Source organism: Medicago truncatula, chromosome 2, assembly GCF_003473485.1.
Source record: "Medicago truncatula cultivar Jemalong A17 chromosome 2, MtrunA17r5.0-ANR, whole genome shotgun sequence".
In the NCBI taxonomy this organism is placed as follows: Eukaryota; Viridiplantae; Streptophyta; class Magnoliopsida; order Fabales; family Fabaceae; genus Medicago; species Medicago truncatula.
The window spans coordinates 22,111,429-22,137,563 of NC_053043.1; the positions used below are offsets into that span (position 1 = coordinate 22,111,429).

The following is a 26,135-nucleotide window of genomic DNA, read 5'->3' on the forward strand; positions in this document are numbered from 1 at the left end:
CTTATGGAAAGGGCTTGACCTTACATCTCTGTCGAAGTTGCGCTCCTTGGAAGAGAATCGAAGACGCGCGCCTCCGTTCGATGGGCGAAGGGATCTCGAAAAGCGGTTATTTTTTGGATAAGGTCAAGTGCTCAAACTACTATATTCGATATTTAAATCGTATGGCTAAGATTAGGTAGTTTTCTGCAGTTATAGTTTTAAATTCAAACTAGGTAGTTATCCTCTATTTGTATAAATAGTAGTTTTTCTTAGGAAAAAAGTGTCACAATTCAATCATACTAAAAACATATGCTCAAACTATCCGTATGAAAGCGATAAACGAGTCACAAGTTGCAATGTATGAATATGTGTACCAAGTTACATTCACTCAATGAAATTTAAATGCATTTCTTTAAATGTCTTTGCAATTTACTTGTTTATTTTGAGTAATTCATTTACCTTTATTCGCATCATACTTCGATTGGATTCAATTGGGTTGGATTCGATTGCCTTTTATTTTATTCTTGTTTTTATCAAAGTTCTTCAAGAACGAACATCACAATTCTAAAGAGATAAATAAAGCACAATATGCTCTTAAGATTTACTAGTTGATCTTGCAAGTAAACATTTTGAAACCAGCGAATCTTTACCAAATTTCAGTGTAAACAGTTGGCCGGTTTTCCTTAATATGCTACTAGCGAAAAGATGGGCACATAAGTGTCTGGCTTTTCGTTCTTTTTCCTGCGCTAACATTTGAAAATTATGAACGGTGTTTTTTTATGAAATTTTGATTAAAAGTAAAAATATAAATGTTTTTTGCTTTCAAATTATAACAAATCAAACTATAACCATGATTATCTATTTCAATGAAATCAACAATTTAACAAAAAAAAAATAATCTAAATTCTTTTTTTTTTTAAGGCTAAAATATGGTTTTAGTCCCTGCAAATATGCCTCGTTTTGGTTTTAGTCCTTGTAAAAAAAAATTGTTTTTGGTCCCTGCAAAATTTTTTGTTTTTGAAAATAGTCCCAGGGACTATTTTCAAAAACAAAAAATTTTGCAGGGACCTTTTTTAAAAACAAAATATTTTGCAGGGACCAAAAACTACAAAATTGGTTAAGTTATAATGTGACACGTATGCAAATCATCACAAAAGTGGGGTGAGGGACTATTTTCAAAAACAAAAAATTTTGCAGGGACCAAAAACAATTTTTTTTTACAGGGACTAAAACCAAAACGAGACATATTTGCAGGGACAAAATTTTTTGCAGGAACCATATTTTAGCCTTTTTTTCTATAGTACTATGGAAAAAGTTGTTGTTCAAGAGTATAATTGAGATAATGAAAAAGTAAGAAAATATATAGTCATCTAGTGTGTTACACTTTTTAAATGATAAATGAATAAATGAAAAAACTGTATAATTGTATTTGTTACACTTTTATTTTAATATTTAAATTTATTCTTATCTACTTGTTACATGTGTTATATGTATTGAAAATTGAGGACATTTTTTGAAAGAGAAAATGTAAGTCCAAAAGAGCTGAAAGAGGTTGTTTTCTTTATATATAGAAGATATATAATATAGAAGTATAGATTAAGTATGATGTTGAGTTCGACAATTTATTAATTATCTTGTTTCTTTCACAAATTTATTCTATGCATATTCTTTTATATTTTTTATGATAAAAGCAACACAATTTTTTCTAACAATTAAGTTTTAAAAAGAAATACATTAAAAAAGTTGTTTTTTCTTTCTATAAAACAAAGTTTTTTGTTTGTCAGGTCAGCCCACCAACTCGTTTGTCCATCGTTAAACGAGATGGGGTGAGATTTTGGATTCGATTACCTAATTTGGTTCGGCTGAGCTCGTCCCATTTTCAACGGACTTAGATAGGGCAGACCTAAACAGCGTGGGACAGTCCACTTTGCCATCCCTAGTCCAAGCAAGTGAGTGGAGATTTATATTTTCCTGTTGCATTTGAGTTTTGTGAATAAAAGAAAAATATGTGATTCTAGAGGTGTAAAATGAATTTTATAATATATGGATGATTTATAGGAGAGTTGATTTTTCTTGGAAAATTAATTTACTTGAAGTTAGAATTTATAGTTTTTGCTTTCTTCAATTGATTGTAACCTTAAAATTATTGTTAAATCCAATTTAACATAAATACAATACATTTAAACATAAATCACTTAACATTTAACTTATTTTTATCCTGAATCAATTTATTCAAAATCAATTTTTGTCACAACATAACCAAACATACATATAGTCATGGAAGCGTTATCTTCTACTTGGTTATAATATTTTTTGATATACTCCCTCCGTCCCAAAATAAGTGACATTGTTAACTATGACACACATGTCAATGCACATTTTTGACATTTTATATTTCATTATATATTAGAGAAAACTATAAAATTTGATATTTTGAAATATATTCACCTTGACCCATCCATCATCTTATATAATACCTTTTGTCTTTATATATAATAGTAAAAAAAATATCAAAATATGTTACGGGAATAGTAGAGATAGTCAAACTATGTCACTTTATTTTATGAGGGTGGGGGTATATCAATCAACATTGTCGCTCTGCCTAATATGAACAACATTATTTGTTTGTCTCTGAATAAACACTGAATTTAACACTGAATTTAGTTTCGATATCTTCTATCACCTGCTTACAATCAAGTTCAATATGCACATGTGAGCCAATCAGTTGCCTCCTTTAACTCATACCTCTCCTTTTTGAGGTTCGCGATAACACTATATACCAAGAAGTTTTTGCTATTATAAAGTCACCTTCGTCATCCCTTATACACATCCATATACAATATCATCCTTGCTTCTGAAAGATTGTTGCATAGACGTTGCACTTCATCTCTCGCGTCAGACCTTTGTCGGCGAATCCTGTCAACAACGATCTGATACAAACTTAAAAGTAGGGCATCTTGTGTTGCTTCATGTTGTTCTCTTGCACTGTGTACATGCTTCCACTCGAACAAAGTATCATGCACCAACTGTACCCCCACACGGGAAATGATCTCAACATCGTTCCATAATGTATCATTTCTCTACTTCTATATACACTCAATAGTCATAGTAAACATGTAGAGATTTCGTTACGACATAGAATCAAGAAGTTGAAAAATAACGCCATAAAACCATGAGTCGTATCAATAATTTTGTCATAAATAAAACACCATTGTGTTTTCTTGTTCTATATCTCTTCAACTTTGTCATAATACTTCTCATTATGGTGAGATTGTTCCTATTTCAATAAGATATAACTTTTTATTATAACTTTGTGCGTGTTTATGAGTTTGTTTGGCTTGAAAGAGCTTTGATGTCTGCTAAGATTGTTGTTAACAAGAGGTTGTTGGAACGTGAATTTGACCGTGTTGGAGGTCGATTCATTCGACGTATTGAGAAGTGAAGACTCACTCAAATCCGCTTTGATCCTTTGAATTCTTTGTTGATTAATGAATTGTTAGGGTGCAGGTTGTTTGGGACTCGAAAGAGTGTTTAATGCTTGTTGCTGATGGTGCAGGGAGTTGATGGTATGTGATCCGTTCTATGTTGCCAGTTGGTTCATTCACCAACTTATAGGCCCGATTGGTGCTCGCAAACATCGTTTGTTAGACTTGACTAAGGTTGAATCGAGTGTGTTGTTGTTGTTGGTTGTATTTTATGTTAGGGTTGATTCACTTGGATTCACTGGGTTAGGTTTATGTCCCCCCAATTTTTATGTATTTTTTTTTCCTTTTTTTAATAAAATATATGAGAACTTGACAAATAATATTATAAAAAAGAACAAATTTAAATAATATAAAAGTTTTTTATCACAAAAACTAAGAGATATGACTAATTTTTTATCACAAATTTAAATAATATTATAAAAAAGAACAAAGTCGTAATACAATACTATAATTGAAAAAAAAAATTATTACACTAAAACTAAGGTTATGTATGACCAAACTTTTTCAGGTCTTAAAAGTTATTTGTAAGTCAAAGTTAAAATTAACGGGCGATTTATTTTTTGAGCATCAAATTTTATTTAAAAACCAAATCTCTGCTCAAGACGAACAAAGACCGACGATATAGAGAATACAAACTAAAGGCGTCGTATATAGGCGGAACACCCGAAAATAAACTCCATACAAAACACCCCTACTCATAGCACCTAGCCCAACCCAACCTTCAACACCCATGTGGACAACACCCACTAAAAAACATCACCACCTAAAACAGACTCCTTCACGAAACGACCACTGACAAACGAAATCCATAACCCCCGTCGCCACTGCTTGTCCCAAAATAACACCCCTCTAAATGAAACACACCGTCCTCATCACCTAAAACGAGCCACTATTCTATAGATCAATCAACTTCCACCACCTCTCAACCTCTGGTCCACCGAAAGAACACCAAAACAACCCAAAACCAAACTTGAACCAAAGAACTGACTCCCGATCTCGAATCAAAAGTGATCGGCCCACCAGACTTCAGGATCAAACCAGCGGGCACCCCTAACCCCCAATCCACCAGAGCAACACCGTAGCCCGCCAAACAAGGAAGCAGCTAGACACCAACTCCCGATCTCGAAGCAAAAGTAACCGGCCCACCAGCATCCAACACACAAAATGTAAAGCAGAAGACATGAATTGCGATGGTGCAAACATCAATCAAAAAGGAAAAGACGCTCAACTCGAAGGACACGCACCCTCCAATCACCTTAAACACCTTAGCAACCCGAAACTCAAACAAGAGGTAGCGACGACGAAAAATGGACCCGAATAACAGAGGTGGCCTCAAAAAGGAATCACCCACCACAACCACCACAAAAACACCCACCTCCTTACCTAAGCAACACCAACCACCCCTTTTACCAAATCACCACCACCTCCACAACTCAACACCACTACCACGCATCACCACCACCTCCACGCATCACCACCACCACCACCACCATAACTAAATCACCTCCACCACTATTGTAACACCACCTCACATCACCACCACCACCCCTGCATCACCAACACCACCACCACAACAAATGCATCCCCTCCTGTCGGGTTAAAACAACGTCATACCACCAAAAAAGGGAACAAGTCTGATGCCACCCAAAACAGAACAACAACTTAAAACACCAAAAGCAACAGTACGAAATAAAAGCTAGACCGCCCAAAGGATCGGCAAGCACAAGAGCAAGACAACAAGATTGAAAGTCTCTAAGGAAAGCAGGAACATCGCCTTAGCATTTCGAAGAAGCAGCCACAACGAATATACCCACAAACTAGTGATAGAGATAGAAACCACGCCGCCAAACCACCTCACCAAGAAACAAGCAGCAACACAGTTACATATCAAGAGGAAGATGAAACCCAACAACAAAACACGGATAGCGACGCCAGTCTGAAGCGGAAACAAAACCCAGATAAAAAAATATGTTCGCTGGTGACAAGGAGAATGCGTCCGTCCTTGGAGTAAACATCAACCAAACCAAAAAGCGACAAGAACCCACCAACACGATCCGAAAAGACCCAAAACAGATCTAAAAGATACATGAATGACTAGTACCACCAACACGGAGCGCCTACGCACCAAACCCTTTAGAGCAACAACCAGAAACAAAAAACAACGACAAACACCAAACAAGTTCAGAATAACACCTCCAGACGACCCACCTCAAACATCCAAACACGACAACAAGAAAAACACAAGATACTAGTTTTCCTTCCCTGAATCAACTGGTTAATATAATATTAAACCACCGATAAGAAAGGAAAAATGGTGACCACCTCAATGTTAAGTCCTTGTTACACTAGCAAGTAGCAAGACACACAACCAACAAGATCAGGAAAAAAAATTAACCGGTGATTATTATTATTTATTAGTTCCAAAGTTATTTTCAAGCTAAAAGTCGTTTAATAAAATATATTTTTAAAAGCTTAAAATATATTAATCATCTTGAATCAAGTTAGTGAGATTCAATTTGATCAAAAAATTTAGTGAGATACTAAATAAAAGTATTTTTAGATAAGCAATTAGACACAAAAAAAAGGTTTTTATAATTTACTATTGATATTAGTTTTGTTCTCGTTAGAAAACACAAATAAACTTTTTAGACGGTCGATGATGAATAATCTTTAATGATGATGATGGATATTCTCTGTGGTGGTGGTTGATTGAAGTAGGAAAAATGAGAGATCATAAATTAGGTTCTTTGTATAAGAAGTGAGATAAAGACTTAAAACAAGTTTTTATTTCATTTCTTTATTTGTATTATAAGTGTGTATAGATTGATATTGTATGGTTAAAATGATAAATAATAGTTTTATACAAATAATTAAATAATTATAATATAACACCAATATATAAAACAAACTTTTGTTGTCTTTTTCTACCTTTTTTCTATGGAAGTCTTTTTCTACTTTTTCAATATGGTTATGTTCAATATATAAAACTGCATTTTGCAAATAAACATATAGTGCAAAATACCTTTGTCGGTCTAGGGGTCCAAAACGGTGATCCAAACGCAAATACTATGTTTGGCAAGACGGAACTGCTTAGTTGCTTATAGCTTAAAACAATTTATATAGCTTATTGAGGATAACTTATAGTGTATAATCTACTACCACTAAAATACAATTGTTTGTTTGAAAAAAATTGGGGTATGAGATTTTTTTATCAATTAAAGTAGTATGACCATTTTAGAATTGACTCCAAGAGAATTTGAACAATGTTTTTTGAGGTCAGAATTTGAATTATTTCTGATTTTGAAGGCTATCTCAAATTGTTTCTAAATTTGAATTGTTTATGACCAGAGAATTATCATCTCAATTCTATCTTAAATTGTTAATATTTTATAATTTTAAATGCATTTTTGATCCATTTATTTTAATTTATGTGAAACAAACATAATTTAATGGGCCCACTTAAATTTAAATCAATAAAAGAGATTGTGTAAAAAAATTATGTGTTGCTAGTACACCTTTTTTTTTTTTTTCATGTTAGAAAAGTATTAATAAAGCTTGATGCTATTATTTTAGGGAAATGCTAACCGATGCCTCCGGGGCAGTGGTTAAGGATATGAAAAAAGAAATTATATAGTAGTTAATGCATTGAAATTATGTAATTAATTTATAATAAAGTTAAAAACAGTTTCCTTTTATGGTAATAATTCTCTTTTATGGTATGCTTAACCAGTGCTCCGGGGGCACCGATTAGCATGACCCATTATTTTAAATAGTGATTTAATGTTAGTGAAAGAAATTAAAATATTAGTTAAAGAAATTAATAATGAATGTAGTTTTATGTATTCTTATGTACATATTCAGAATATAATAAGTAGCTTAATTAGTGAAAAAGAAAGTTACATGTAACGATTTTTAATCTCAACTTAGATTTTTTTTTTTTTCTTTTTGCATATAATTAATACATGAAAAAATTTCAGCTATCCATTTTTCTTAATAATTATGATTATGATATTGATCAAGTTAAGCATTAGAATAACATGATTTTGGTTGGTGCGGTAGGATAAGAGTTTGCTTTCCTTATAAGTAAGGTACAAAGATGGTTGGTTTGTACACAAAGTAAGGTACGATCCTTTAAAGCTTTTACAGTCCACACAAGTGAAAATAACAGTATAACTACTTGTTTCATAAATAAGATCATTGGTCGTTTGCTTTCTGAGTGATAACTTAACTCGTATTAAAGGTTAATTCATAGATATAGGCTAAAGTTGTAACTGAAACGTGACATAGATCTAGATGCAATCTTAGTCTTAAATCAATAAGCATTGGATGTCTTGTGCTAGTGATTTTTTTTTTCCTTCTTAATCGACAAATATTATTATTAAATGTCATCCCGCAAGACGCAATGTATGGATGAAACAAGGTAGAAATGGTGCCACATATAGACGGTATATCATAACCAACTAAGAACACCCCTGAAGATAAACCCACCAAAACGCATCACCACCTAAAACAGACTAAAAAAACAAGAGTTGTGTTATTTGAACATCCATATATGTGACAACTTTTGTGACAATCAAAATTTTACAAAGGAAATGAGGTATTGGCACAAAAACCAAAGCAATAAAGAGAGAGTGAAAGTAAAAAGGTAATGTGAGTATGAGAGAGAAAGTTGTCACAAAAATTGTCAAAAATGGTTGTTCAAATATCATTTCTCAAAAAACAAGCACTTTAAGTTGGTGGTATATTCAATTTTGCTTTTGCAAAACAAAATGATATTTTTTATATCAATTTTGTTATATAGAGATCACTTTTTTTCTATTTTCTTTCTAATATTTCAAAATAATGAATAGTTGATAAAGTATATAAAAAATTCTCTTGCACTCTTGTCAGTCCCTAACAAGGACCAACCGTAGGGCTGAAGAGATTGTTTTTATATTTTTAAAAATTATAATCTATTTATTATTTTTGTATGCTTCAGAAACTAAATAGAAGAGAAAAGGAGAAGTAAGAAACTATATTGGAGGCTTTTTTATTTTGGTTTGTAAACAAAGTGACAAACATCACCTGAAACTCACACACAATTGTGAGGTTTCAAATTTTAACCTGGATGAAGATGTCTAATCTAACAATATCAATTTGATATATCAAATATCAATACAAAAGAGTTTGACAATAGCACGTTTATCCTTGGTTACAAGTTTGTTTGTATATGGCATTCAAAGCAAAAGTAAAACTTTTATTGCTAAATAAATTTTGACTCTACACCGTATTTGTCCGTTGGCCAAACCATATTTGACTTCACCGGTTGGCACCATGGAGTGTAGTAGTGGCTAGTCACTTCTCTGCACACAGCCTCATAGCGATGCTGCGGAAATACATCGTCCCTTCCTGTCTTGGACACATGGAACAAGATCGATTGATGGGTTTCATTCTTGTAACCTTCTCTATCTATCTCACACATATCAACAGTCTCATACGTGACGTGAGTATTCGCTCGCGCAGGCGCAAGCTACAATATCATAACAAAAAGGAAGTCAAGCAAGACATGAATGTGTGGAGTCGAACTAGAAATTATCAAAGGATAGGGTAAAAGAACTCGAGTCTATCATTTTTTTAGAATAATTTAACGTCAATCATTGATTTTTTTTATTCCGTGTATCCGATCCACATGAGTTGAACTTGAGTTCTCTACTTTTAGAGGAAATGGAGAGGATCTGGAAAAATATGTACACACACAGTTGGTAGTTATGGGTGGTGTACCGTCAATGGCTGGTAATTGGTAATGATCAAGACTTGGAATTGGATTAATGCGATTGTGACATGATAACAATTTACATGCGTGTTTTTTTTTAAGAAGTTAAATTAACCCACTCAAATTGACACTAAAGAGAATTGAACCTAGAATCTTGAGGAGTATAACTATTTACATGTGTGGTAAACACATAAGAGTGTGAACATCAAACATGTAGTAAAAGAAATGATAAAAACTGAGCCAGTTTCTTTAAATAAAATTAGATTGGTAAGTTCAATAATCTAGTACAAGGAAATCTCATGAATCAACACTAACTCAACAAGTAGTTTACAATGGATAAATTACAGAACAAGGAAAAAACAAGCATTCTAATATATATCTCCCAATGTTTTCTGTATAAACTCAAATTAATCCTAAACCTAACCATAAAGGGAAGGCAATATGAGCAATGACAAATTCAGTTAAAAGCAATTCCTGCATCTCTATCTTCCCAACCTGTAAAACGAACTTGCAATCTCCTACATTCTTGGAACAACTAAGCAATCACAATGCAAAGAATATGTTTTTTTTTTCCCTTTCTTCTTTTCTATTACTACAATGTTGAACTAGAAACCGAACTCCAGAAAATAGCAAAACAAACCTGCAGAATAACACAACAAAGATAATTGTCATATTTTATGAACAAAATCCAACGGAAGAAGCTAATGTCATTGAGTAATGCCAATCATGCACAAAATCTCAAACAGATGTGACACAAATGTTCATTGGATTTAAAGTCCAAAATGAGCAAATCAGCATTTTAGTCCTTAAAATTGTAAGGATGAGTCAATTTAGTCCCTCAAATCTGCAAATTAGCAGTTTAGTCTCCTCCTAAATTAAATAATGTCGTAGTCATTTTTCCAATTTTAGCAGCACAATTTTAAAGGTTTTTACTAATATTGATACACCAAGAGACCATTTAAATCATATCCAGGACTTTTATTGATTTTGATGAATGTTTACTGAAGAGAAAGGGGGAGCCTTGACGTAACGGTAAAGTTATTGTCACGTGACTGAACAGGGTAAGACTGCGTAGACTACACCAAAAAAGGGGGAGCCTTGTGCACCGGGCTGCCCTTTTTTACTAGAGATATTTCAATTGAGGGACTAAATTGATTGGTGTTCTTAAATTTAAGGGACTAATTAGCTATCTCGTATATTCAAATCATATGCAGGTATTATGCAAGGGGGGTTGAACTCTCTCCTTCCTTACCACTCCATTTATTAACTCTCTCCCCTCAACCACCAATCTAATCGTATATCCCCTTGTTTTCATATAAGTTATTTTCATAAGCTACCCCAGAGAGCATATTGAAATAAGCTGGAAATAACTTACGGGCACATCAGAAACTATTTTCATAAGTTTCCGAAACACTTAAGTTATAAGTCGAAATAAGTTGTAAATAAGTTTGTTGAAGCCAACCAAATTATAATACAAACTATACATGTTCAAAACAGTCATCTTTCTAACTAATCTTCATAGTGACATATAGAAGAAGCAAATATTTGAAAACATTACATAACTTAATCCATTTCCATTAATTCAGTGTGCTCCATGACTCCTATTGTTTCAATTGATAACTCAGTCATGAAATATTATTTTTCAAAGATACATGCACAATAATTGATGTAGGGCAATGAAATCCATTAACTCGATCCAAAAAGAAGTTATACTTATTGTATCAAAGGTTGATTTAGTCTGAAAAAAAAATAGATCTGCCAAATTTCTTGCGGTGTAATCAAAGCAATGTATTTTTATTCTTTTTCAAGAGGAAAACATCTCTAAAGGGATTCAAATAAAACTAGAAAAGGAATAACGAAACCAATAAAAAGTTTATTCAAGTCAAACCCCACTCTATAACTCAGTAGTGTATTGATTAACAAGAATTGACATGGATGTAGAAAATATCGCAAAGAGAAAACAAGTCTCACACGGGTGTATGAGAGAAACCTAGATTCTCCTACCTCCTTTTTTTTTCCTTTCTGACAAGCTGATTCTTCTACCACTGAATCCGTCTGAAATCAAATGTGTCTCACTAACTCTCCATTTGCTATTTAATCATCTAAAGTTTTATTATAATATTAGACCCACAGTTGTTAGGAGCTACAAGGGGAAACAGCGAAAATACTCACTCACAAGAGATAACTGAATGATAGGACAGGTGGCAGTAGACTATTGGTTAGTGTGATGATTATAAAGAGAGTTGAAAGGGCAAAGTGGAGGGTAAGGGATATTTTGGAAAATGCATGGGCAAGCATCATGTTTGAGGCAGGAGTTCATCTCCTGTTTTCTTCACTCTTATCATTGTTTTCTGTTTAAGAGGGATAGACCTCAAATCGTAAAGAGCAGAGCTATATTATTCCTTATTTCTGGTATCAATATACTTTGGTTCATATCATGGTTTTAAATTGCGGTCGCGGTTACACTTTTCACTACGGACCTTTTTATTGCAGTAAAATGAGGAAATGCGGTCAAAATTGCGGTTGGGACACCAATGTGGAGACATCAAAATCCACAATTGCGGTTGCAGACCTCAATTTAAAACCATGGTTCCTTTCGTATAATTTACTGTCAAGTGTCAACTAGACAGTTACTAACTCTCTCTTCCCAGTTTTTCTTGCCCCCCTCAAATTCTCAAATTACAACTAATTGCCTACTTGACACAGTAACTGTTTTTAACTAGGGAAATGTTAACTTGTTCCCTCAAGGCACAAGTTAAAAAGCTAACCATAGAAATATTTTCTTGGAACTTGCATTCAATGTTCTAAAAGTTAAACAATTTATATTTTCAATGCAAAATTTATTTAGTATTTCCTTTTTGAACTATACAGCAAGGATTAGGCATGTCTCCGTGTCCGACATCCGTATGAAACCTGTCTGCCAACTCAAACAAGTGTCTCAAAATACTTTTATTTCTTTCCTTAGACACACTTTAGAACTCTTCAGTAACAACTTAGAAATGCTATGAGAGTAATGGATACCTCTTCTAATTTTTTCCTAAACAGATTTGAACAAAAAAACTTTTAAAATATATTAGTATTTCAACCAGGCATTTGAAGATTTTTCGTATATGCACATCTTTTCACACACATGCATCTTCTGCAGTAGTTAGTGACTAGCATATCTTGTTTCAGAATTTCTGTAATGTAACAAATTGCTCAATTTAAATATTTTATAAATGATGCTCATATTTATTTAATTATTATATTATATGTGTGTGTATGTATAGGTGTCCTATGTTATTGACATCAGCATTGTCGGTGTGTCCGTGTCTGGCCCAGTATCCGACATCCGTGCCAGAGTCAGTGTTTCATAGGTTTTTAGCGACTCCTTGTGAATATAGTATTCTGTTATCAACCTCCCCTTCCTGCTTCAAACCCTCTTAATGGGTGTTCTAATAGCAGATTGAGAAGTAGTTTCCAACTTTCCATAATCACATAGACTAATGCTATATACTGAAGTCCTTATTGTGAATTTCATTTGCTAAATCTAACACCAATATTCTACACAATACAGCTACTTATCATTCTCATATCTGTAAGTAGCTTTTGCAAGATGCACTCATAGCTTCTCATTTTAAAGAAATGTACATATCAGAGAACAAATCATGCACATATACAAATGCAGGCAATTAAAACACTACTTAAAAGAAGCAAATAACAGGAATGCTATTACCTTATGATGACAATAGCAATTCAGGCACAGAAGCAACCTATGTGAGTGCTGGCTCTATGATTCTTCAACAACTTGAAGAAAAGGAAGCAACTCATACAAGCTCAAAGGCATGGTAAATCTTCGATACCCTTCTTCTGAACAAGGGTTCCAAACGAAAGGATGAAACTCCTTTCTGCAACTTTTTAGCTTCATACATCTCATTCCATGCCTGTACTATTTCATCAATTTTGAAACCTAGACCTGTTAGAAGAAGTGTTAGTATATATGAAAACATATATATTCAGGTAAAAACTTTTGAGCTACGAAAGATAAATTACCATCTACAGCAGTGTTATTTGAACAGTGGTTTTTCAACATTACAGCTACATCTGTTGGAGAAGCTCCTGCATGTTCAAACTTCTCAATCGCAGTTTCCAATGATTCATGCCATACGGGTAGCCCTAATTTGAATTCCACAAGTGAGCGTTCATACAGCATAGTACCCCACAAGAGATTTATCTGTGACCTCATGTTTGCCGCCAGCACAGCAGTTTCATCTGATGACATATTTTCAAATAACCCATCCAACCCGGTAGTGGAGGTTTCATTGAGCTGCTGCTCTTGTGATTCTTCCCATATCAGCATTCCTTTTTCCATATTCTCCTCAGCATTGTTGTAAAGATGAAGAACCTCTGTGGAGGGCCATGTTGGTAAATCTATATTACTACTGAGTGCATAATACCAGGAAAGTTTCGCTTGTTCGAACCGCTGCTGACCAAGAGCAAGAAAGCCTTCGTAAAAATCTGACTTAATTTTAATGGCTGCTTCAAATTTTTCTCCAGCTTTTGCATATTCTTTCTGCGCCCATTCATACGAACTTTTAATTTGTTCACACATATGCTCTTTAGAAGAATCTTCTTCGGTTAAATACACTTTCTTCCTTGCCCTAGACATATGCACATTTCCCCAATTGAACAATGCTAGAGCTGTCATCTCTTGGAACTTACCTCCTGCCATGTCAAATAGGCCTTGCGCTTCTTCACTTGTAACCGTCTCTTCCACAGCCTCTGAATAGAGCTTCATCCCAAGTTCATGAAAATCTAAGTATCTGTCGGATTCAAACCCAACATGATTTTTAAACAAATCTGCGAACTTTATTATCCAATCCTCAACGCAAGATGAGCTAACAATTTCCTTCGATTTCACCACACTACCGCTCTTAGGAGCATTATCCATTTCAACCTTTTCCACATAATTCAGATGAAGTTTCTCATAGAATGGATCGTGATTAGGATTAGCTTCTACTATATACAGTCGAATAGAACCCTGTGATCCTGTTTCAGCCCACTTCAATTCTTCATCCGAAGTGATTGTGATCAAGTCGCCTTCTTGATCTCTATATTTGACAAGAACTGCTCCTAGGCTTGGGAACCTGTCACAAATAACTTCTCTTAGCTGAAAAAGGCTGCAATTAATCGGCAATTGAGCCCATCTTATATCATCACCAAAAACAAGTTTTGCTGTTTTCTTAGGTACATCTACGCTTCTACCATTACTTTTTTCTTCATTGACCTCCTTAACATCCTCTTTCTGCTTATCAATTTTTTCCTTGGCTGCCTTCTTTTTCGATTTATTACTCTTTTTCTCTTTAAGATGATCGTCCTCAGCCTTATTTGGTGCAATGTTGTCCTCCTCTTTCTTCTCTTCTAGTTTCTCCTCAGCTTGCTTCTCTACAATTTCATCAGAAGCCTTCACCTTCTCTTTTTTGCTCTTTTTCTTCTGTTTCTTTTCTTTCGCCTTTTCGGAAGGCACATCAAAAGATGGTTCGACATAATCCGGAGGCAACTCAATTTTCTCATCATTTACTCTTAACCCTCTATCTTCAAGTGCACTTTTCACCTTATCTGAGATCTCCAACGCCATGATATTATTCGGCTCTATCTTCAAAACAGTACTAACATCTCTCAATGCTAAATCCAATCTATTCAAAGCCTCGTAACACCTCGCTCTCTTCAACAAAGCTTTACCGTATTTCGGAGTAACTTCAAGAGCCAAATTGCATTCATTAATCGCCCTAGGGTACTCACCAAGTCCCATCTGCATATAGCACGCAGCCATATTACTCCGCACATACGACACATCTATATGATCTCTCGGAAGCAATTTGAGCGCTTTTTCATACCTTACCATAGCTCCTCGAAGATCCCTCTTTTGAAACATCTTATTACCTTCTTCCTTCAACTCTTGAGCCTTGGCAATAAACAACAAAGTATCATTATCATACGCATTCGGACTTTTATCACCGTCGTTACTATGATTCCCATTTTCTTCACTTGTTTCTCCTACTTGCTTCTTTTTCTTCCCCATTTTCAACCCAACAATCAAATAGTAAACACACTAATTCAATCCAATACAATATATTACAAACCCTCCTAATTCACAACACTCACAGTTCAATACTTCAATCAACTCAACTCAAACACATAAGAAGAAAAAAAAAAAAACACTTTTTTTTTCCTTTTGCATACAAAAAACAACCAATCAAAAACCAAACACAAAGGTTTTCAAGAAGAAAAGACAATTTACTATGAAACAAGCTCAAAACCTCAAAGTTGTATACAAGAACAACATAACCAAAATGACATAGAACAGTAGCAGCTACAATGAAACAAGCTCAAAACCATTGAACAGAAACATACCCATCTCTCCAAATCAGGATTTGTTTCTTCTGACACAAATCCCAATTCAGAGAGGGAACAAGAACAACCCAACTCAGATTTGAAAATTTGTTGAAAAGAAGAGAAAAACAAGAAATTTAAAGAAGACCCAGAATTTGAAATGAATGAAAAACTTATCTGGGTGAAAGATTATGAGAGAAAGGATCAAACTTTGGAATCTGAAATGTGAGAAATGGAAGGAACCCAACAAGAACAAGACATGTTATGTTATGTTATGTTGTTTGCAACAACATTTTCACATTCTTGACGTGAACGCCACAAAAGAAAAAGAACAACACAAGATAATGTTGAATTTTTTATCTGAAAAACGAGAATCTGCAATTTCTTACACTCTTCTTCTTCTTTTTATTTCTTTAATATATTCTTTGAGAAAAGCATATGATAAAAAAATTAATGGGACCCATCTTATTGATCTTATAAAGGAAAATGATATCGTATCTTTTGGACAATCTCAGTGGAAGTAGCCATGTGGAACAAACTAAATTAGAAGAACCAATTCACAAGTTTGTTTTTCCATTTTTATTTATTTATTTATTACTCCTTTCATCATATATCAAGTGACATAGTCGACTCTATCACATATATTAATGTATAGCTTTTATCTTTAATATCTTTAATTATATATTAAAAAAATTATAAAATATTAATATTTTGAAAATATTTATCGAGATGAATCCAACAACGTCTTATATGAAATTATTTATTTTTGGATATTAATAGAAAAATATGGGATAGAAGGAGTATTAATCAAAAAAGATATTTTTTTTAGGTAGCATAAGAAATGTCATCCATTGAGTTGGTTTTTCACAAAGTGCATCATTGTATTTTCCCTTGACCTTTTTTTTAAAAATCATTTCAACAACTATTTTGTATTCATTATCATATATCATATATGTTGTGATTAGACAGACATATACATAGATCGTGATTACACCATCTAGTGAAACTCATTCTCCATTTGTCACATATGTACAAAGTCAATTTTTGTTGGTATTTCAAAATCCCACTATTCATAGTTATTTATTAAATACTCCCTCCGTCCCTAATTATAAGATCCTTTTGAGAATTTTTTTTGTCCCTTTTTATAAAACCCCTTTGTTATTTCCAACTACATTAATTATTTCTTTACATACATGCCCCTATTTATTATACATCTTTTTCTTCAATCAGCAATAAATAGCATATGGAAAACATAAACTAACTCTCTTTCTTAAGGATAAAATTGTAAAAACAATAGTGATTACAAACAACTTTAATACAAATATTCACTTTCTTAATTCCCGTGATTTTAGCAAAAGGGTCTTATAATTAGGGACGGAGGGAGTAATAATTAGGAATTCAAGCCGTACGTTGCACGAATTTGTTAAAATACGGTTAAATATTATTATTTTTTATTACAATATGAAATTGAAGAAAATTAACCTTTACAACAACATGTTACGCACAAGTTTGTTAAAATACAGTTAAATATTATTATTTTTTATTACTGTATGAAATTGAAGAAAATTAATCTTTACAACATGTTATAGTTAAAAATCTACTATATAGATTTGATTTCAATAATAAAAAATTATTTAATTGACTAAAAAGGGTAATATTAAAACAATGCGCTTATAATTTTTTCATTTAAGTGCACTCATTTTGGTTTAAAATATTTTATTTATATATATAGGGTCCGCTAATTTACTCCCACCTAAAAACATGAAGGAGTAAGTTAACAAGCCTACTTCCACTTGCTTTTCTCTAAAAAACAAACTCTATCTATTTAAAATGTATTATTAGTAAAGGATAAATTTGTAAATAAATTTCATTTTACTTTATTTTAAAAACAAATCATTAAAAACAAGTTTCCTTAAAAACATTGGAGAAGTTTCTCACAGATTGTATTTGCCTCCTCCCCACCCGTTTGGTTTTAGTTTATTTTGAGCTTATGAAAAATAGCTTATGTAAATAAATAAGCTTTTATTTTAATCTATAAGTTTTGACTAACGAAAATTGTATTTTCATAACCCATTTTTTCATAAACTACCTTAAAAATTTATAAATAATACATAAAAATGTATTTATTTGCATAAGTTATTTTATATAAGCTCTAAAATAAGCTAATCCAAACAAGCCCTTAAATTCGGAGACATTTTTTTCTTTATGAATTTTTTCACAACATAACCAACGTGCATTCTTCCACTGAACACTCCAGCATCAAAGTTTAATTTGTGATTTTGTATTTTGACGACTGCAATATGATTTTTATGCAAGTTTTATTTATTTTTATTTAAGTCGAACTTCGGAATGGAATTCATTAGGATTTTGTTGTGAAACATATATTAAAGCACAAGGTTATTTGGTATTTCATCACAATGGATTGTATATTATTTTTTCATTCGATAAATCGTACATGACACATCCAGTAGAAACTAGTTCTAATCAAAGTATTGAATCATCCTGTGCATGGAAAAAAAAATCATGATGCCAATAATACTACAAACAACAACAATTTTTTTGTTTTTTTAATTGATTAAAGGAAACTTACAAAACTACCCTTACGTTTAAAATTGGTTTAGATAATAGAAGTGGTATTTTGGTAAAAAGCAAGTGGAAGTAGGCATGGCAACTTACTCCTTCATATTTATGTGAGAATGATTTATTTATTAGAGAATGTGAGAATACTTTCTGAGTTATTAGATTAAAATTGAGGTAACAGTTTGGTCCTTTATCCTTTTTTCATTTTAATTTGGTTTTTTTTGTTCATTTTTATATATATTTTCAAGCTTCAAATCTAATATTCTTATGCAAACATAGACGAGGATCATAGATTTGAACACTGAAAGACCATAAGAAAATAAAATCATAAATTTTAAACTTAAAATTTCATATGAAAATAAACAAAAATGACCAAATTGAAATGAAAAAAAGATAAAGAACCAAACTGTTACCTGAAATTAAGTTAAGGGACTAAAAATATAATTTTTCCAATATAATAAGAATGATGAGAATAATCATCAACCATTAAATAAAAAATTAATAGTTGAGATTAAAAGATCAAGTATCTATCTCTCCTTATTACATCAATTCTCATAAACTCATTTTAGTTTTCATCTTCTTCTCCCCGGAATCAGGATCTCTGCTACCACTCTTCCGATGACCACCCCTCTTTCCAACGGTTACCGTTCAATCTCAGGTGAAGATTGATTATTCTTTCTTCTTATCTCCTTCGATTAATTCATTAAGGTTTCTTCATGTCCTAGATCTCGCCCTCCCAAATATTTTCAATTTTTAAATCCAGTTTAATTGATTTATCCCAATCCCATTTTACAAATTCTTATATGCTTTCGAATTCACTATATACAAATTCACTTGTATAAACAATTTTTTTAATTCAGTTTATTTGATTTATCCCTATATACAAATTGATTTATCCCTATCTACAAATTAACTTTCAGTAACGTTTTTGCAATCAAATTCATTTGGTTATACATTCAAGATGATTTAATTAGATTGAAAATATTAATTTAATTTCGTTTAGCTATGATTGTGGAGAAGAAGATGAAAAGGAAAATGAGTTTATGAGAATTGATGTAATAAGGTTAAGTATATATTTGACATTTTAATCTCAACCATTTATTTTTTAGCTAATGGTTGATGATTATCCCATATAAGATAGTCATTCTCATAGTATAAATCCTCATATTTATGATTATAAATAATGGGAAATTTGTTGCATGAAGGGAAAACATAGTAGCACCGAAGTATGAATATAAATGATGGATTTTAAATTGGTTTAATATATGCTTTTGTCCCTTAATTTATTTTTGAATTTTAATTTGGTCCCCTAACTTTAAACTGTCTCAATTTGCTTATTTTTGGATTTCAATTTGGTCCCCTAACTTTAAACTGTCTCAATTTGCTTATTTTTGGATTTCAATTTGGTCCCCTAACTTTAAACTGTCTCAATTTGGTCTCCTAAGTATATCCCCGTTTACCCAAGTGGTCATTTATGTTAGTATTTTTAAAAAAAACGTTAACTTTGTTCATGTAACCAACATGGACAAAGTTAACGTTTTTTTACAAAAACTAACAGAAAGGACCAGTTGGATAAACGGAGGAAACGGGGCGGGGTGGGGACGAGTTTTACCTTCCCTATCCTCATACCCTATTCTCATATACTTACCCGTTACCCTACCCATACCCAACGGGGATGAGAAATCGAACCCCATCCCCGTCCCCGTCCCCGACGGGTCGGGGATCTCATCCCCGTACCCGCAGTGAATTATTTTTTAATGAAAAAAAGTATTTTTTTCCAACCCCAATGGAAATTTTGTAAAGCATTATGTTCCCTTTAACATTTGCTTAACATAATCATTTGGTAGCTCAAAGGCAATTTTTATGACATAGGGATTATTAAACCAGATAACATAACATGATCTAGGGTTGTGTTTCTATTTATGTAAAAAGGGGTAAAAAAAATAATTTTTTACGTTTGGGACGGGTATGGGTATGAGTTCGGGGTGGGTATATATAACCCCGTTACTCGTCCCATACCCGTGTTTTGAAATCGGGAAAAACCCAAACCCATACCCAGACCAAGTCAAAGTGAGGAAAACCCGTCAAATCGGGATGGGTTAGGGCGGGTACCCATGAGGACGGGTATTGTTGCCATGTCTGAACGGAGGTATACTTAGGGGACTAAATTGAGACAGTTTAAAGTTAGGGGACCAAATTAAAATTCAAAAATAAATTAAGGGATCAAAGTATGTATTAAGCCTTTTAAATTCAACCATTGGAAAAGCAATGAAAAACTCTTCACCACAATGTTTGAAGCTTTGTGTGGCTTCACCAGATCAAATTCATCGATTAATTGAAATGCATAAATGGATATTTCCAAAATTCTCTATGGTGGTAATGACCTTTAGTTTTTGTTTATTTTCTTTTCTTCTTCTGTCAAGTAATTTGTCGGTTAGATCTCACATATTTTAAATAAGAAGAAGTGAAGATAATCCCAACATAGTATTGTCCTTGCAACTACCATTAAATTGCACCTGGATAATACTTTCCTTACAGCTACCAACTAAGGACACGATTTGTTTGGGTATAGGATAATTTTCTTGAGACAAAATCCCTAATTAATTTTAAAGATAACAAACCTTGATGATTAAAGAATTAATGGACTATGATTAATTTATTGGTATTTAACTTGTGCTCTTGAGTGGTTAACTAAGACAGAATCAAGTTTCAATTCATACCAAGATACAAAGAATCAAAGGACATAAAGACTTAAGAACTCAGTCAGAGTTTAGAAAGTTAAAAAGAGTTCAGAAGATTGGACAAAGTTCAGAAGGTTGTTAATGATGAACATCAAGAACCAGACCCATAAATTCATGAACCAAATGAAGAACATGCAAGGTTCACGTGACTTAAATAAAAGCTCAGTAAAGTACATTGACTAAGATCAATCAAGGAATAAATGAATTTATTTGATTAAAGTCAAAAAGGGCATCTTCAATGTTCATTCAAGATTATGAACATTTGAAGTACAAAACATTAGGAATATTCCATTAAGAATATCATCCTAGATGTTTTCCATGTTGCACTTCATAAATGTTTCACTATTAGGATTTGATTACATCAAATAAGAGTCTTACAAATCATCCTAACTGAAACAAAAGGAACATTCTGAAGTCCCGAGCTCAGAAAGTTCGATCCTGCTCCATGCTTTTTCTGACATGAACAGTACAATGGTTGGAAAGTAAAAAGCAAATCCAAAAGCAAGATCAAGTCTGATTCAACAAGATTTTGACACATAAGGGAATTGGTACTATACAAAGCAAACCAAATCCTGTAAATCATGGAAATGAAGTGACAACACCACTTTATGAGATCCTGCACGCGCTCCTAGACAGATTTCATAGAAGATCTGATCTAACAACATTCTGAAGTCGTACAGAGCAAATCTTCAAGTACAACCTAGAAATTCATATGACATTCATCTGCAAAAGCCCAGATGCATATCTGACTGTTCATCCGCATGAACCCAGATGAAGATCATGATGAACACATCAACATTCTGAAGTATTCTCAAGAACACAACAATATTCTGAAGTATTCTCAAGAACACAACAACATTCTGAAGTATTTCAGTTTTCTCATAATTTCAAGTGAAAGTTGGTGGGTCCCATGACACGTGGCATAAGACCAGTGGTCACTCTCCAACGGCTACAAAGGCTTAAGAACTCTATAAATAGAGATCAAAACCTCAACATAACACACACCTTTGCAAAGCATACAAGAAAACAACATAAGAGTGTTTGAAGCTTTAACAAAAACATTGATCATAACAAAGATTCCAAGAAGTCTTCAAAAGTGTAAATCAATATTTCTCTTATCTTTTTAAAGGTAAATCTCTCCCTCCATTCTTCTCTTGTCTGATCTATATCATTTAAACTCCATACAAATTGTAAACAAAGTCTCATCTAGCTTAAGAGGTACTAAAGTGTTAGTTTGAGAAGAAAGGTGTAAAGTCTAAGTAGGTAACTTAGTAAGAAAGGTGTAAACCTGTTGAGGCTAAGAGAATATAGTTGTTGTAATTGTTCAGGTGAACAAGGTTGTAAGGTGTAGGATTTGAGAAGTTATCTCAAGCATCATAGTGGAAAATCTCACAAGATTGTGAGGAGTGGACTAACCCACATTGGGTGAACCACTATAAATTTCTGTGTGTTCTTCTTCTCTTCTCTTTACTATTTACTTACAATCAACACAACACACACAAACACATTTAATTATTTAAACTGTTTTTTATACTAACACTTTAGATCGTTCTGAAGTCTGTCTGTTAACTTAACCATTTCAAGTTTTCAACTTGAGAATAACTTTTAAGTGATAGGTTTAATTTTTAAAGGTTCACAATTCAAACCCCCCTTCCTTGTGAATATTTAATCTACTTTAATTGGCATTAGAGCCTGGTTCTAAGGGTTTGAACACTTAAACAAGTGTTAGAGAAAAGATTCAGGAAGTATGTCTAAAGCCAAATGCATAGCTGAAGGAGGATCATCAAACAGACCACCACTTTTTGATGGCTCAAACTACTACTTCTGGTAAGGCAAGATGGAACTCTTTCTCAGATCTCAAGACGATGACATGTGGATAGTAATCACAGATAGAGACTTTGTTCCAAAAAGAAGGAACCATCAAAGAAAAGAGTGCATGGTCAACAGATGAAAAAACTCAGGTATTGTTAAACTCTAAAGCTAGACTCTTTCTATCATGTGCACTAACCATGGAAGAAAGTGAAAGAGTTGATGAATGCAAGAATGCTAAAGAAGTATGGGATACTTTGAGAGTACATCATGAAGGTACATCTCATGTCAAAGAAACTAGAATTGACATTGGAGTTAGAAAGTTTCAAGTCTTTGAAATGAGTGAGAATGAAACCATTGATGAGATGTATGCCAGATTTATTACAATAGTAAATGAAATGAGATCTCTTGGAAAGACATATTTCACTCATGAGATAATCAGAAAAATATTGAGTTGCCTTCCAAGTATGTGGAGACCTATGGTAACTGCAATTACTCAGGCCAAAGATTTGAAATCTATGAACTTGGAAGATCTCATTGGTTCACTGAGAGCTCATGAAGTTGTACTTCAAGGAGACAAACCAATGAAGAAGGTAAAGTCACTTGCCTTAAAAGCCTCTCAGCAAACCTCATCAGTAGCTGAAGATGATGTGCAAGAAACACAAGAAATAGAAGAAGTTCATAAAGAAGAAGCTGAAGATGAACTAGCACTAATTTCCAAAAGAATACAAAAAATGATGATGAGAAGAAATCAAATCAGGAAGAAATTTCCCAACACAAGCAACAACACCAGAACTGAAGCTGACAAGAGTCAGGTCACTTGTTTTGGATGCAACAAAACTGGACACTACGAAAGTGAATGTCATGACATTAAAAATGTGCAAAGAAAACCACCTTTCAAGAAGAAAGCTATGATCGCTTGGGATGACATGGAAGAAACAAAACCACAAGAAGATAAGGAAGCCAACTTAAGTTTGATGGCTTAAACAGATGATGAGGAAGAGGTAATTGTCTAAAAAACTCATCCTATATATACAGATCTTGAAAGTAAACTTGATAGTCTTTTATATCATTCAAACTTCTTAACTAATAGATGTCAGTCATTAATTAAGGAACTTTCTGAACTAAAAATAGAAAAAGAAGAACTTCAAAACAAATATGATGAATCTAGAAAAACCATACAGACTTTGCAGGACTCTCATTTTAAGATGTCTGAACAACAAAGAGAGTTAAACAAAAAGCAAAAGAACATTTATGCCAAACCTTCTGAGCTACAAAAGGAAAGCATTCTTTTGAAAAAGGAAGTTGAGGAACTAAAAAATGATCTCACATGCTTCATAAAGTCTACAGAAACATTTCAAAATATTTTGGGATCACAAAGCAAAATTGCTCAAAAATCTGGTTTAGGATTCAAAGATCTAAACAAGAACCTCATTAAAAACTTTGTACCTCAAAAGGCTGAAATGAAGTTAAAACGTTCTTACTGTGATAGATTAGGACATGATGTTTCTGTATGTTTTCATAAGAAGAATTTTATTAGAAAAAATAAGATTAATCTTAGTTCAGAACGTTCTCATCTTAATAGATCAGAAAGTTCACAAAAGGTTGAGAAGGCTAAGATGACGTGCTCCTATTGTAACAAAACTGATCATACAAGACAGAAAGTTACATTCACAAAAGATCTCTTAGAAGAACTAACCCTCAAGGACCCAACATTACATGGGTACCTAAAGTTTTTGTCTTGTTAAATGTAGGTCCTGCCTCAAGGTGCAAGAACAAAGTCATGGTACTTAGATAATGGTTGTTCTAGACACATGACAGATGACATGAATTGTTTTGTAACCTTTGAAAAGAAGGATGGAGGACTTGTGACATTTGGAAACAATGACAATGGTAAAATCAGCGGTAAAGGCGCTATAGATAAACTTAACTCTCCTAAGATAGAAAATGTTCAGTATGTAGAAGGTTTTAAACACAATCTACTTAGCATTAGTCAATTGTGTGATAGTGGATTTGAAGTTATATTTAAACCAAACATATGTGAAGTAAGACAATCCTGCTCTAACAAACTTTTCTTTTCTGGATCAAGGAAAAAGAACTTATATGTTCTAGATCTAAATGATATGTCAGCTGAATCATGTTTTATTTCTCTTGAAAAAGATAATGAATTTGGCACAAAAGAGCTGGTCATATAAGTATGAAAACCATTGCTAAACTTTCTCAACTTGATCTAGTTAGAGGTTTGCCAAAGATTAGCTTTGAAAAGGACAAGATCTGTGAAGCTTGTGTTAAAGGAAAACAAGTCAAAAGCAGTTTCAAAACAATTGAATTTATTTCAACTTAGAAACCTTTAGAGTTTCTTCACATTAATCTCTTTGGTCCAGTTCAAACTGCAAATCTAACTGGCAAAAAATATGGTTTTGTTATTGTTGATGACTTTTCCAGATTTACATGGGTTCTATTTTTAAAACATAAAGATGAATCTTTTGAAGCATTTCAAAACTTTTATAAAAGAGATCAAAATGAAAAAAGTTTAAATATCATAATAGTAAGGGGTGATCATGGAGGTGAATTTGAAAATACATCCTTCAAAACATTCTTTGATGAAAATGGTATTAAACATAATTTCTCTTGTGCAAGAACTCCACAACAAAATGGAGTTGTTGAAAGAAAAAATAGAACTTTACAAGAAATGGCTAGAACCATGTTAAATGAATCAAATGTTGAAGAGTATTTTTGGGCAGAAGCCATTAACACATCTTGCTACATTTTGAATAGAGTTTCAATAAGAAAGATTCTTAATAAAACCTCATATGAACTCTAGAAAAATATCAAACCTAGCATATCTTATTTTCACATATTTGGCTGCTATTGCTACATTCTGAACAATAAAGAAAAATTGGGTAAGTTTGATCCTAAATCAGATAAAGCTATTTTTTTAGGATATTCTACAACTTCCAAAGGTTATAGAGCATACATTCTAAAAACCCAGACAATTGAAATCAGTATGCATGTCATATTTGATGAATATGATGAACATTCTCAATTCAAAGAGAGTGAAGAAACTGAAGAACCAGTACTTCAGAATGTTCCAAATCAAGACACTGTAAGTACAATAGAAAAGGAAGATGATTAGAATGATCAAGATCTATCACTTCAGAGTCCTCCTAGAAGTTGGAGAATGGTAGGAGATCATCCTGCAGATCAAATCATTGGAAGCACAACAGATGGTGTAAAAACCAGAATGTCCTTTCAAGATAATAACATGGCAATGATTGCTCAATTTGAACCTAAGTCAATCAATGAAGCCATTGTTGATGGCTCATGGATTGAGGCCATGAAGGAAGAACTTTCTTAGTTAGAAAGAAACAAAGTTTGGAATTTAGTTCCAAATAATCAAAGCGAAACCATCATTAG

At 33.0% G+C, this 26,135-nt stretch overlaps 1 protein-coding gene across 1 annotated transcript; it reads right to left on the bottom strand.

The window, feature by feature from the left end:
- Positions 1–9,460: 9,460 nt before the first annotated feature.
- Positions 9,461–15,987, bottom strand: LOC25488362 (protein PHOX1). The gene is made up of 3 exons (XM_013608437.3): positions 13,249–15,987; positions 12,932–13,171; positions 9,461–9,856 (listed from the first exon to the last, which is right to left on the bottom strand). Exons 1-2 carry the CDS (start codon positions 15,275–15,277, stop codon positions 13,023–13,025), a joined length of 2,178 nt encoding a protein of 725 aa, XP_013463891.1. The 5' UTR covers positions 15,278–15,987; the 3' UTR covers positions 9,461–9,856; positions 12,932–13,022.
- Positions 15,988–26,135: the final 10,148 nt, after the last annotated feature.

Coding starts and splice junctions, on each gene's coding strand:
- LOC25488362 (XM_013608437.3), bottom strand. CDS start 15,277: ATGGGGAAGAAAAAGAAGCAAGTAGGAGAAACAAGTGAAGAAAATGGG. Junction 13,172..13,248: donor AAATAACACTGCTGTAGATG/GTAATTTATCTT, acceptor TTCTTCTAACAG/GTCTAGGTTTCAAAATTGAT.